The 13,847-nt window shown below is 42.0% G+C and overlaps 1 protein-coding gene and 1 long non-coding RNA gene across 2 annotated transcripts in view; one reads left to right on the top strand and one right to left on the bottom strand.

Moving 5' to 3' along the window:
• The window catches only part of LOC132656517 (uncharacterized), a 32,749-nt gene that overhangs the window by 9,329 nt on the left and 9,573 nt on the right, over window positions 1-13,847 (top strand). The window lies entirely within an intron of this gene.
• Window positions 7,460-12,058, bottom strand: Kbtbd7 (kelch repeat and BTB domain containing 7). Its single transcript, XM_060391484.1, has one exon. It carries the CDS (start codon window positions 11,759-11,761, stop codon window positions 9,671-9,673), a length of 2,091 nt encoding a protein of 696 aa, XP_060247467.1. The 5' UTR covers window positions 11,762-12,058; the 3' UTR covers window positions 7,460-9,670.

Below are 13,847 nucleotides of genomic sequence, written 5' to 3'. Positions count from 1 at the left end.
GATTACAGGCATGCACCACTGTGTTTATGGGGTAGTAGGGATCAAACTTGGGGGTTCATGCATCACTGTAAGTGGGTTGTAGCTTTAGTCTCCTAACAGTCATTAAAAAAATATATTTTTATGTGTATTGGTGTTTTGCCTGTATGTATGTCTGTGTGAGTTGTCAGATCCTGGCATTACAGTTGTGAACTGCCATGTGGCTGCTGGGAATTGAACTGAGGTTCTCCAGAAGAGCAATCAGTGCTCTTAACCACTCAACCATCTCTCCAGGCTCCATAACAGTCGTTTTAAAGGGTGGTGGTGGGGAATTGCATTTCCCTTCCTCTCTTTTCCTTAGGCCGAAATAGAGCTACAATTCTGGGGAATGTGATCTGTCAATTAAAACACAACATTTTAATCTGTCAATGAAAATACAAAAACCTGAGCCCATGAACAATCTCATGCTGAAGAATAACTTGGCAAATCCCTGACTGTTCATTCTGGACTGAGGCAGAGAAAAGGGGTTCTCTCATATTTTAGACTTCTTTGGTACAGAGTGTTGGCCTCTGTCTTAACAACATTCAGGCAAGAAACCTTGTCCTTCCTTTTTCATAATACCTCATTTCAAAATATATGATTAGAAGTTCAGGCCACTTTCAGCTCATAGGTCTGCTCCTGTCTCATAAAAACCCACAATTACTTCATCTACTGAGGATGACATCATGTCAGTGTCGTCAACAATAGCGTTTTAGTTACTCTTCGATTGTTATGATAAGTCATCATGACCAGAGACATTGTAGAGAAGAAAGGGTTTATTTGGGCTTATGGCTCCTGAGGGAGAAGGGCTGGGAAGCATGGCAGCAAGCAGGCATGGTGGGTAGAACAGCAGGCTGAGAGCTCACGTCTTCAATGTCGAATATGAAGCAGAGTGCGCCAACTGTGAGGGATGAAGTTATAAATTCTCAGAGGCCACCCCCTCCCCCAGTGGCATTTCTTCCAGCAAGGTCACATTTTCAAAACCTGCCCAAATAGCATCACCAAACTGGGGATTAAATGTTACAGAAGATATTTGTCACTCAGAGCATCAGAGTCAACATCCGTTTCATCTGTGCTACTAATTTATACACTGTCGATACATTCAGGAGAGGGGTCACTAATAATATTAAATTGTTCCAAGTCTCTACTTAAGATTTTCAGTGAAGGGCTGGGGAGACAGCTTGGCTAAGAACACTTGTTGCTCTTGAAGAGGACCTGGGTTTGCTTCCCAGCACCCATATGGCAGTTCAAAAAACACCTGCAGCTCCAGGTCCAGGGGACCCCACACCTTCTTCTGGCTCCCAAGGGCACCAAACACAAACATAGCACACATACATACATGCAGGCAAAATAGTCATAAACAAAATAAAAAATTCATACATTTTAAATTTTATCACCTCACCTCTTCCCTCTATTTCCTCCAATCCCATGTTCCCCTAATCTCAAACGAAAGCTTCTTCCCCAATTATTATTGTAACACATACTCTCTTTCTCTCTCTCTCTCTCTCTCTCTCTCTCTCTCACACACACACACACACACATAAATAAAACCTGCTGAATCTTTGTGTATATATGGCTTCAGGGCTGACCATTTTATATTAGACATCCAATTAGGGTCTAATTCCTGGGACAGGCTAACTCCCCCTCCCTCGGCAGGTATCAGCCACCTGTAGTTCCTTGTCCAAGAGTGTGATCCCAGAAGATTGTCCCTTCTATGTGAGCGTGTCTATTGATCCTGCCATTGTTCAGATCTTATTTCTGCAGCCACTTCCAGGAGAAACTGTTTCACAGACGAACATCTCAGTATCTGGCTCTTAAATCCTGCTGCCTCCTCTTTTGTGATATTTCCTGAGCCACATATGCAGGAACTGTGACCTAGATGCATCTACAGGAGCTAGGCTCCTCATGATCCATTAATCTCTGCAGTAGCCACTCGTGGTTTTCTGTGACAGTCTTCTTTTGTTTTATATGTGCCTAAAAAGCACGCCAAATACATAGGTGTGTACCTACACTATGCATATGCCATTAAGGCTGACAATGTGTTCCTGACAAAAAACTATAGACTAGCAAATACCCCAGTACCAAGCACTATGGCTGTTGTCCTTAGTTGCCATTTGGAGGTTAAAGGTAAGCCCCTATTGCTGAAGATACCACATACTTAGGATACAGGGCTAGGGCTAGGATTGTTGGCGCTAGATCTAACTAAAAGCCTTATTCTTGTGGTCTAGCTTCCATGGAACCAGAATATACTAAGCAAGTTGCCATTCGAGAAAAGTAATTAACAGTGCTATCTAGGTGTGACACCTATAAAACACAAAGACCAGCAAGGCAAGTTGTTCATAATCTAATTGGACTGAAAGCCACACAGTAGTTGGGAACCCTAACCAACTTCCCAGGGCTTGTAAGGTAATGCATTTTAGAAGAGAATCTATACCTGGCATTTTGCTAGCATAATTCAGATAAGTGTGGCTATCACCCCTCATCAAAATACATTTTTTAAATAACTTTTTTATTTGTTTTTGTTTTTGTTTTGAGACACGGTTTCTCTGTGTAGTCCTAGCTGTCCAAGAACTCACTCTGTAGACTGGACTGGCCTCAAACTCAGAGATCTGCCTGCCTCTACCTCCCAAGTGGTAGGATTAAAGGCATGTGCCACTACTACCATGCATCTTAAAAATTTCTTAATGAGTCGGGGAGTATAGCTCAGAGGTAGAACATGTTTGGTATGTGCAAAACCCTTGTTCAAGGCCCAGTGCCACCACCACTACCCCATCCCCCACCCCCCAGTCTCAATGACAACCAAGTATGGTAACCCACGCCTATAATCCTAGTACTTGGGAGACAAAAGCAGGAAGACCAGAGTTCAAAGCCAGTCTGTGCCACAGGGTAAGACCATGTCTCAAAAATTGAAATAAATAGATAAACAACCCCCCCCCAAAAAAAAACTGTCAAGGAATTTATGGGGAAAAAAAAAAAAACCTCTTAGTGGCATAAAAGTTTCCAAAATCTAATACCGATCAACTTTTCTTGCTTGGTCCCAAGTTGGAAGATATCCCAAGATAACCCTCCCTTTCCAGATTCAAGTTATATCAAAATATCTTGCTTTCTCCTTGTATAACATTTTTCCTAGGGAGACATGTACAAACATCTACTCAGCCCAGAAAGGAAACTGATGATAGACCAGTAATGATGCCACCAGCCTCCAACTTAATGAACTTAGGGAATTTATTGGGGTTACTTACAGAATCATGGATGACTCAAAGGTAGCTGCAACTTCTGTATTGCTGACAATTCACAAAAGCTGGTATCCTGGAGTCAAGGCATTCTTTGAATGATCTGTAGGTAGCCTGACAGGTCAGATTCCTCTTCCTTGGTGGTCTCTACCGCTTACATCGTCTTGGGAAGTGAAGGGGGAGGGGCTTGTGAATCTGGTTAAATTTTTGTGTTTTGAGATTTGTGTGTTCGGTGTTATTTCCCAAGTCTCAGGGAGGCTCCCTTTAGAACCTCAAAGTCTGAAGTTATTTATGTGTATGGGTGTTCTGTCTTGCAAGTAGGTCTGTGCATTCTTTATTTGCATGTATGTCTGTAGTGTACATGGCCATAGAGGCCAGCAGATCTCTTGGAACTGGAGTTATGGACAATTGTGAGCTGCCATGCAGGTGCTGGGAACAAAATCCAGGTCCTATGCAAGAACAGCCAGTGTCCTTAACTACTGAGCCATCTCTCCAGCTAAGAACTTTCTCAGTTTTTAAAAAATTTATTTATATGTGTGTGTGTGTGTGTGTGTGTTCTGCCTGCATGGATATCTGTGTACCACATGCATACCTGGTGAATGAGGAGGGCATCAGATACCCTGAACCTGGAGGTATGGTTGTGCACTGGGAACCAAACCCAAATCCTTTGGCAAGAGCAACAAGTGTTCTTAACTGCTGAGTTAGCTTTCTGGACCCCAGGTACCCAAACTCAGTGAGCTTCTCTCTCTGATGGAATGTTCCAGTCAGGCGGAAGTTGCTACACAACACTTCTGAACTTATGTCTGGAACTCTACTGCTTCTGCAGAACCTGCTAGAATAGAAATGATGATTTTCATTGATATCTCTTCACCCATCAATCTCCCTTAACATTTCCTATCTCTATCCATCACAAGTGACCAGAATTAGCTAATTAAAGTACTAGGCAGCCAGAATTCTTCATATTGCTAGAGACAGAAAACCCTGTCTTCACTGAGGTTTGAGAGAAGGTGAAATATGGGTGTTAGGAGTCTTATCATTGTCTGGAATTCCCTTCTGATGAAGTCTGTCCTGTCAGATAATTTCTTAGAGACTGTTATTTATATTCTAATATTACTCTTCAAAATTTTACAAGAAACCTCTGAGTTTTAACTAAGTACAAATTGACTCAGAATAGACTATCTCCCTGAAGCTTCCGTACAGCTATGGATAACCATTTAGACATGGATGCCATTTAGACTAGGTCAATGCTATGTGACCTAAAGTGATAAGAGCATTCCTTATTTACGCATTCCTATCCCACTCCTGTCTTCTTTCTGTCAAGGGTACGGACATGAAGGAATCTACTTTGAGCCATGCAGAACTAGCTACCAACCTAAGGATTGAAGAAGAAAATGCAAAGTCCTGAGTTGGGTGACTTGGTACGTTAGTATTCAAATAATGCAATAGACTTCTATATGGAAGTTCTCTTTCCTTTTTTTGAGACATGTTCTCTCTATGTAACCTCAGATATCCTGGGACTCACTGTATAGACCAGGCTGGCTTCAAACTCATAGAGATCTGCCTACCTCTACCTTCCAAGCACTGGGATTAAATGCCACCATGCCTGGCAAGAAATGTCCTACTGCAGCATCTACAGAATTTCTGCACAAACAAGCACACCTGGACCTAATTCTGCTCTATCAGGGAGCAAGCATGGCTCCAAGTCTTTGTGCAAAACAGCTGGAACCCTGAGTCAAGCTGTACCTTGAAGTGAGAGCCATCCTATTTGCTGTTTCTCCAGAATTAACTCACAGTTGTCCACAAAAACAAAAAACAAAACAAAACGAAAGAAAAAATCATTGATTAAGATACACCCGTAATCCTAGTGCTCAGGGAGGCAGAGGCAGGCAGATCTCTGTAAATTCAAGGACAGCATGGTCTTAAAAGCAAGTCCAGGGCAGCTAAGGCTACACAGAGAAACCCTGTCTGGAAAAAAAAAAAAAAAAAAAAAAAAAAAAAACAAAAAACAAAAAACAAAAGCAAAAACAAAAGAAGAAAAAAAGAAAAAGATCCAAGTATCTAAAATTACCTTGGGGAACGGTTACTTCCAGCTAGAAGAAAACATAGCCCAGATATTGAAAAGGATGAGTCCAATAGTGCCTTCGCTACCTGGTGTGCAACATGCCCTAATATTCTTTTAAAATTAGTTACAGTGGGCTAGAGAGATGGCTCAGGGGGTAAAATACCTGCAGTCAAGCCCAGCAGGAGAAAACCAACTCCACGAGCTGCCTTATGACTTCCACGTGCATACCATGTCACACACACTCTACACACAACACAAATGAATGCAAAAAAAAAAAAAAGTTGCAAAGATAAAGATACTGAATTTTTGAACAGAGAGAAATAGATTTTTAAGTGTTTTCTCTTCTGTCTTTGTTCCTTCCTTTCTTGGTGGTGTTTGAGGCTCAAACAACAGAGCTTTTAGTATGCAAGGCAAGTTCACCGACTGAACCACACCCTCACCCTGAAAGAAGAGATCTGATTAGGTGACAAAGGCAAAATACCATTACTGTGAAATCAAGTCTAAGAATTCAAATTCAAACCAGATGTCCATTGCTTGTTATCAGACTTCAGAATTTGAAAAAATTAGTCAACTTTCTTTAAAGCTTTTAGGGATGAGATAAATTGGAAGTTGGGAATTTAAAAACATTTAACAATTTTAGTTTTGCAAATCATGGTTTTACGTTTTCTTCATAAAGAGGAAGGCAGAGCTCTGAGTTCCAAGCCAACCTGGTCTACATAGTGACTTTCAGGGCAGCTAGGACTATTAACAGAGAAAACCTGTCTCAAACAAGAAGGACAGTAGGCAAACCACAGGTTTAGTGAGCAATAAATAGCAAACTATAGTTTTCATTGTTAACAAACAGATACACTTTGGTTAAGTATCCTTTTCCAATGACCTGTTTTCACGATTATGATGGGAACTTTCACTATTTATGCTTGTGATACAGACTGACAACATGGAATCAACATCAGCAATATGAAACACCTGGATCACGTATTTTGCTTTAAGATCGAATACATTCATGGGCTTCTTGAGCAATAATCCTCTTACATTTATATAGCGCTTACGTATCAAAGCTTTCATATATGTTAGCTTATTTGAGTTCAAGTCATTTACATTAATAACTAAATCCAAATTGCAGGTTTCGAGTTTGCCTTCGCGCTAATATTGCTAACATTTTCTCATTTCTTTCAGAAATTAAAGGTTATTATTCCTTTATCTGTTTTAAGAATAACATCATGATGCATCTTACTCAAATATGAAATGTCCTGTGGAAAATGCTAATTATTCTTTGTAGAGGTGTTCTTAACACTGTCACAATTCTTACCCAGAAGTAGGTGTCATTATACTTTTGAAATGAAAAATATATATGCAATTCCATAGGGAATGACTCAAGCTCTTATCATATTTCTCAAGTACAATTTAGGGCCAAAACTGGGGGGGGGGGGAAGGCGGGAGGATGAAGCTTTTCAGCTAGGAAAGACAGAAGGTAACTATTACAACTTGGCTAATCCTAAATCTAACTTTAAAAAGTTATTTGCTAAATTAGTCTTCTATCATTTTAAAAGCACCAATGATAGCTGGGCAGTGGTGGTACATGCCTTTGATCCTGGCACTTGGGAGGCAGAGGCAGGCGGATCTCTGAGTTTGAGGCCAGCCTGGTCTACAAATGAGTTCCAGGACAGCCAGTGTCACACAAAGAAACTGTTTCAAAAAAAAAACAAAAAAACAAAAACAAAAACAAACCAACAGCAAAAACACTAATGACATTTTATTTTGTCTTATTTTTGGTTGAGGCAGGGTCTCACTGTGTAGCTCAGGTTAGCCTGAGCAACTTGTAATCCTCCTGCCTTAGCTTCCCTAGTGCTGGCTAAGAAGTGCTCTGCCACCATGCCTAGCTCCCATTAACAGGCAGCTGAAGTAACTTAGGTTCTCAGAATTTCAAACTATAGGTACATGGACACAAAAGTTAATGGCCGTAACTCTAAATCTTACAAATGGCAGCCCTAGAAATGACAGCACACTGAGCATTTGCTGATTAACTGGTAAAGCCAGCCAGGAAGACATCTTTTTGAGAAAAATTTCAATATTGCTAGCTGTCATTGAACAATCAATGGTTTTATACACTTAACAGACAACTAAATAAAGCATAAAGTCAGGAAGCCTCTGGTTTAAAGCCACCTTTATTTTAACAAGCAACACACAAATCATTTATCTATAAAATAATAGCATCTACTCCCTAATTCACAAATGTTTCACAAAATCAAAATCCTTCACAAGAAAATGTGTCAGTAAGCCAAGATATTACTAATATGTAGCCTAAGCTTTAACTCAAGAGTTGGGAATGATGAATTTGAGAATATGTCTTTTATAAATCAGTTGCAGGCCTTAATTGTGCAGATAAATAATCTGGCTGAGACCAGCATCACCAAGTTTCCATCTTACAAAACAAAAAGCTGTCAACATAAGTTAATGGGGAAGAGAAAGTTGGCCCCCAAACAGGGAAAAAAATGGCTAAGTAAAGAGTAGTTTTTATAACATTCCTGGTACAGAATTTAGACTTAGGCCTGACAATCTTAAGAGTCAGTAAACCCACTTCAACAGAAATACTGTTGAGCTAGATGTTTTACAGACTTAATACAGCCAATCAAAATGATGAATAATACACTATCCATGCTATTTTGTTTTGCTTTTGTCATTTTATTTTTCATTTCTTCTAATTCAAAAAGTCACTTCCCCATCCTGGACCAGATTCTTTGGTCCTCTACCAGAGTGTAAAAAAAGCATGTTGTTACTAGAGAATAATGAGGAATTTGCATGTTATTGAATAAAGATGCAGGAAGATAATTCTAAAAGAGTATAGAAAACTTTATATAGCATAAAACATCTGTATATGTACACCATTTGTCATATATACGCATTATGACAACCATATGTATTAATAAACCTTCAAAAGGTAAGCACCTATAACGTAACAATGCCAGTTTTGTGTGATTTCCTCTTTCTGGACTTTATATATATATATATATATATATATATATGGTGAGTGAAACAGAAACTGGAGTGTAACAGAGAAATACAAACTGGATACAGACACCATAATAAAATGGCATGTGTACCACCGATTAGAGTAAGAATTGAAAAAACATACTTTAACTACTGGCCCCAAATGCCACCCACCATCCACTTAAGTTCCTTAACAGTCAACTTTTAATACAAAAATATCTTCAAGCCGAAAATCAAGAACTTTCACAGTAACTTAAAAAAAAAAACCTGTTAAATATTACACAAAACAGTTCTATACAAAGCTTGAAGTTTTAAAGTTCTTTGCTGGCACTTAACTTGAGTTGATAAACACTATAACTACTGATCTCAAAATACTGCCTTTAGCTTATACATATTTTCAAAGCCAATATTACTTCACAAAACATTAAAGAATAAATCACTTTCTGCTGATAAAACCCCTAAGATGAATACTAAAACTATATAGCCAAAATATTTTAGGGAGGCAACCTTTTTTAAGACAGTGCATGACCAATGAAGAAAAATTTACATTATTTAATTATGTCCAGTGAAGAAAAGGGTTATTCCTCTGAGTCAACAAAGCATTTAACATGTACAGATTGAGACTGTGAATTTATAAAGCAAATTACCTTTTTCATGTTTTGGTTTAGAAGGGTGCTTAAGTAATTGGTGACACTACTAGAATGTTTTTTTTTTCTCCCAAGGTAAGAAATGGGTCATATTTAGCACATTACACATTTCTAAATTCTAAAGTAAAAACTGAAATTCTTTGTAAACAGTGGAATCCTGATTTATAAATTTTCTGTGACCTTGTAAGCCCACTGAACACATTATCAACATGGAATCACTACTTAGTAACCTTAATATTTTTTCTTTGGAGAAAGAAAGACAAGCACACTAGATTTTAACAAGCTACGAGAATAGTAAAAACTTACTTTAAAATGTAATCTTTCATTATTCTGAAGGAAAATGTTAACACCTTCAAAATCCAACAATTCTCAGTCCAGTTTTCCTAGTAACAAATTACAAGATCTTGTAGCACTAGGCAAAATTTAACTAAATTAGGAAAATCAATAAACATACTAATTAACAGCAAAACAAAATCCACTAAACACCTTAATCAATTTATGTAGTTCACTATGCATATTTTAATAATGGATTTTTAGCACAGTAAATTATTGAAATAAGCTGATTTCAGGGACTGTATAAATTTTGTCTATTGTATTACTATTTCAAATTGCTACCCTTTCTAAACCAAATCTCCAGTCCTAATCAACTTTGTCTTCTTCAGGAAAAGGGGTGTCATATTAAGATACATTCCATACAGTAGAAACATCTTATTGTCTCAAAATATTTACAAAGAACCCTGCTGATCTGGTGCATTTCGCTGAGGTGCAACCTGGACCCAGACTTCATCATCAGAAAAAGAACTTGAACTTCCTGACTCAGAGTCCAGTTCACTGAATCCGTCTAAGTCCCATTCAGTGCTAGACTCACTCCTTGCATCATCTTCCTCAGTGATGAAACTCTGACCAGGTTCAAGACAGGAAGGATAAACTCGAGCACACAGGCAAATAAAGCCAGAGTCAAACTGCAAAAGGCCTAACATGGTACCTATATTAATCCATTGGTCTTCCCTAGTATCGTACTCATACACTGTCACACGGTTCTTTTTCCATTGTGGGGTGGTAGAAGTAATGAGCAGCAACTTTTGGTCATGATTGACAATCTGGTAGTTGTGGGTTTCTGAGTCCAATGGGATATTACTAATCCGCCTCCACTCTCCTCTGGCTGGGTTGTAGACCTTCATGACTGGGATGTCACAGATACAATAGATTTCATCTTTGAAGACACAGGCTTCCTGAAAGTCACTTCGCTTGAGAGATGCACAATTCAGCCACATATTGTGGCTGGGATCATAGCAGAGCATGCGCTTACTGTTGACAGCGTAAAGGTAGTTCTGGACCACTATCAGTTCAAATGAATAGAAGGAATGGGGTACAGGAGCCACCAGAGCCCACTGGTTCCTCTGAACACTGTAGCATTCCACTTCCTTCAGTTTACCTCCAGTAATCGGGTCTCTCCCACCCAAGATGTAAATGTAGCCATTCAGATATGCCACATCCATGCCCTCTCGGCACAGCAATCGGTCTGCCAGTTGATACCAACTATTTTGGGCTGGTTTATACACCCATAGGTCTTTCCTGGGCTGGGCAGCAAGATAGATGTCATGGTCTGGAGAGACACAAACAGCTGAGGATGTAATGGTCTTAGTGTGTGCCAAGCTGGTCAAAGGAGATGGCATTGTGTAAATATCTCCTGAATATGGGTCATAGCAGAGAAAAGGATCTCTGGTGTGTCCGAAAAAGATTACCATCTCTTTAGCACACATACCCAACCTTTGGGGTGGATTTTCTGCTACAGGTACAACAGAGCTACTGGTGGCAACGCTATTGCTGCTGCCACTATTGGTGTTGCTGCTGTTGTGGCTGCTATTTGGCTTGGACACCACTGACTTGTACAACCTATCACCAAAACGCTGCTGCAGGAGGGCCCCTTCAATTAGGTCCAGGCAGTATTTCTTCACAATAGGCTTGTTGAGTAGCCCTCCCAAGTAGTCCTGATCTTCTGCGGGGAAGTGTGCCCAGCGAACACACTTGAAGACTTCCGCGGCACTGGGGCCCCGCTCTTTGGGAGCAGCCTCGAGCCACTGCACCGCCACGTGACACACAGTCTTCTCACTCTCCACGTCCAGGCTGTCTAGGCGCAGGACGGCCTGCAGCTGGGCCAGGGTCAGGTCTGCCAGCGTCTCCTCCCGGATGGAGCCCATCCTGCTGAGCTGCTTGAAGTTGTGAGCTATGAAGGACTGCGCCTGAGACCGCAGCTTGTGATGGTCAAAGGCATCAGCGAACTTGAGGATGGCAGTGCAGTTGGTCAGGTCAAGGCGGCGAGCCAGGAAGGAAGCACAGGCTTCGCGTACATACTCCAGCTGGAGCATGTCTGAGGCCGCGTACAGCCGCTGCACGTTGGCCTCACTGAGGGACACGCGGCCGGTGTAGCAGTAGTCCACCAGGACCTCGAAGGACTCGGCATCCACGTCGTGGATGGTCACGCTGGCCTGCTGGCTCTCGTACATGCCGCCGGTGAACATGCTCTTGAAGTAGGGACACGCCGCGGCCAGCACGTTGCGGTTGCACGAGAACAGGCGCCCCGTGCCAGGCCCGCTGCCGGGAGTCACCACCTCGATGGTCACATCGCACAGCAGCCGCGCGTCGTAGAAAGACTTGAGCTGGGCCAGGAGGGCTGCGGAGTGGGCCGTGTCCTTCAATTCCTCCGGGCCCGTGAAGAAGGCCGACACCGAGGGCTTGGAAATCCTCTTGGGCCGCCTGCCGCCGCGGGGACTGGCGAGGCGGCGAGAGCACGGGGCGTCTTCCCGGGACTGCATGGTGGAGATGGCGGCGGGGCGCCGAGGGTGAGAACGGCTGCAGACGCCCGGCTCCTCCTCACGCCTCCCCGACGCCGACACAGCGGCGTCCCAGAGCAGACTCCGCTCGTGGCCGCAATTACTCAGCTGGCCCTTCGCCGCGGTGCCGCCTCCCTTTATCGCGTAGCCTGCGCCTGACTCACCGTTTCCCTTCGCGCCCTTTCTCTGCTCAGCTCACCCAGACACGACCCTGGCATCCAGCCGCGATAGCAGCTTCTGCCGAGCTGGCGAAACCGGTAGGTGCCCAGAGAAACTACTCTTCCCAGGTTGCCTTTCGCGCGCCTCGATGCATGATGGGATCCTCTGGGCTCGCGGATAGAAGCCGCTTTGCATCTTGGGAGTTGTAGTTTACAGAACGTCAACGTTTTTCTCCTGTTGAAACCTTGACATAGGTAGAGAGCAGAGTTCATGAAGCTGGCCTTTAATGCCAACACTGAGGCAGGTGTATCTCAGAGTTTGAGCCCAGCCTGGTCTACATAGTGAGTTCCAGGACAGCTAGGGCTATGTAGAGAGAACCTGACTAAAATGCAAAAATCAACCAATTTTTGTTTATTGTAAAAATATATCCACTAATTTGAAGCTAGGAGCCATGGCAAAAACAAAAACTTGTGAATTTTTGTAAATGACTTCTGATTTTTTTTTTCATTTGTTGCTTCAATGGCATATTTCTTTTGTTTTTTGGGTTTTTTTTCCTAAATAGGGATTCTTTGTGTAGCCTCGGCTCTCCTAGAACTCATGCTGGCCTCGAACACAGAGGTCCACCTACCTCTGCCTCTCAAGTGCTGGGATTAAAAGTGTGTGCCAACACTGCCTGGTTTACATTAATATTTTCAATACTCATTAAGCTCCGTAAATTTGCCGGGAGTGGTGGCACATGCCTTTAATCCCAGCACTCAGGAGGCACAGGCAGGAGAATCTGTAAAGGAATTTTAATTCAGAACATGGCTGTTAGGGCAAGAGATCACATCCAAACATCTTCTAGATTTGTGTGATCCAACTGTAGATAGAGCAAGTTGCAGGTAAAGTAAAGCGTAGGTGCAGGCGTGGTGGTAAAGTTAGTTCTTTGAAAGTGATGTCTAATTGAGTGGCAGAAAAGGTGGCAAATCAGAGAAGATTTGACAGAATAGGATCTGCCCAACTCTCACAAGAAGAGAGAGAAAAGGGAAGCTACTGAAGGGGCAATGTGAGAAGAGGCAGTTTAACTGGGACAGTAACAGAGAGACAGGTTGCAGAGAGAGAACTCAGGTGGAGACCAAGTGAGAACAAGCCAAGAGATTAGGACGGATTGCTGGAGATAGTTTGAGGCCAAGCAGAGCAATTAAGGGGGCTGAGAGAGAAGCAGATTGACTACGTCAGCTGGGAGAGGAGTCTGAGCCAGAACAGCTGAATTGAACCAGCTAGCCAAAAGCACAGAAAGAACAGGAAAGGGTGAGCTTATTCAGAAGACTCAAGAGGTGGAAAACATTCTAGGCCTAGGTTAGATTGTATGAAGGCTAGAAGCTTCCAGGACTAGGCCTACGTTAACAGAACTCGTAAGCCTCCAAGAACTAGTAAGCCTCTGTAACAGTCAAATAAAAGTTCGTTTTACAAGAATCTCTGTAAGTTAGATCTAGGCCAGCCTCGTTTACAGAGTGACTTCCAGGATAGTCAGGGCTACACAGAGAAACCAGGGCTACACAGAGAAACCCTGTCTTAAAACAAACAAGCGAACAACACCCACCACCACCACCCCTTCCCCTCTAAGCCCCAGAAGATCTGTAGATTCATTAGGAAGAATTGGACAACTAATTTAAGGTCCTAAGAAGGGCATTTATGGATGCCCTTCAAATTTTTAGACTAGGCATAAACAAATAGGGGGTTTGTTTCCTCGCTGTGACCCTTTGAATAGGAAATGCCTCCTAAAAACTTAAGTATTGTTGAGTTTGGTTGCCAGCTAATGGGCTTTGAGAAGTGACCAGATCCCCAAGGCTCACCACTATTCAACTGATAGTTCCTTTTTAAAAGCTTAATTAATTTGTATTTTTATTAATTTTATTTATGGTGTGGG

This window comes from Meriones unguiculatus, chromosome 9 (genome assembly GCF_030254825.1).
Source record: "Meriones unguiculatus strain TT.TT164.6M chromosome 9, Bangor_MerUng_6.1, whole genome shotgun sequence".
Classification (NCBI taxonomy): Eukaryota; Metazoa; Chordata; class Mammalia; order Rodentia; family Muridae; genus Meriones; species Meriones unguiculatus.
Note: the sequence above shows the minus strand (reverse complement) of the source record. Positions and strands in the feature narration are given on the sequence as shown.

Bases quoted from the DNA above. Each gene is read 5' to 3' on its own strand.
- Kbtbd7 (XM_060391484.1), bottom strand. From the start codon at position 11,761: ATGCAGTCCCGGGAAGACGCCCCGTGCTCTCGCCGCCTCGCCAGTCCC.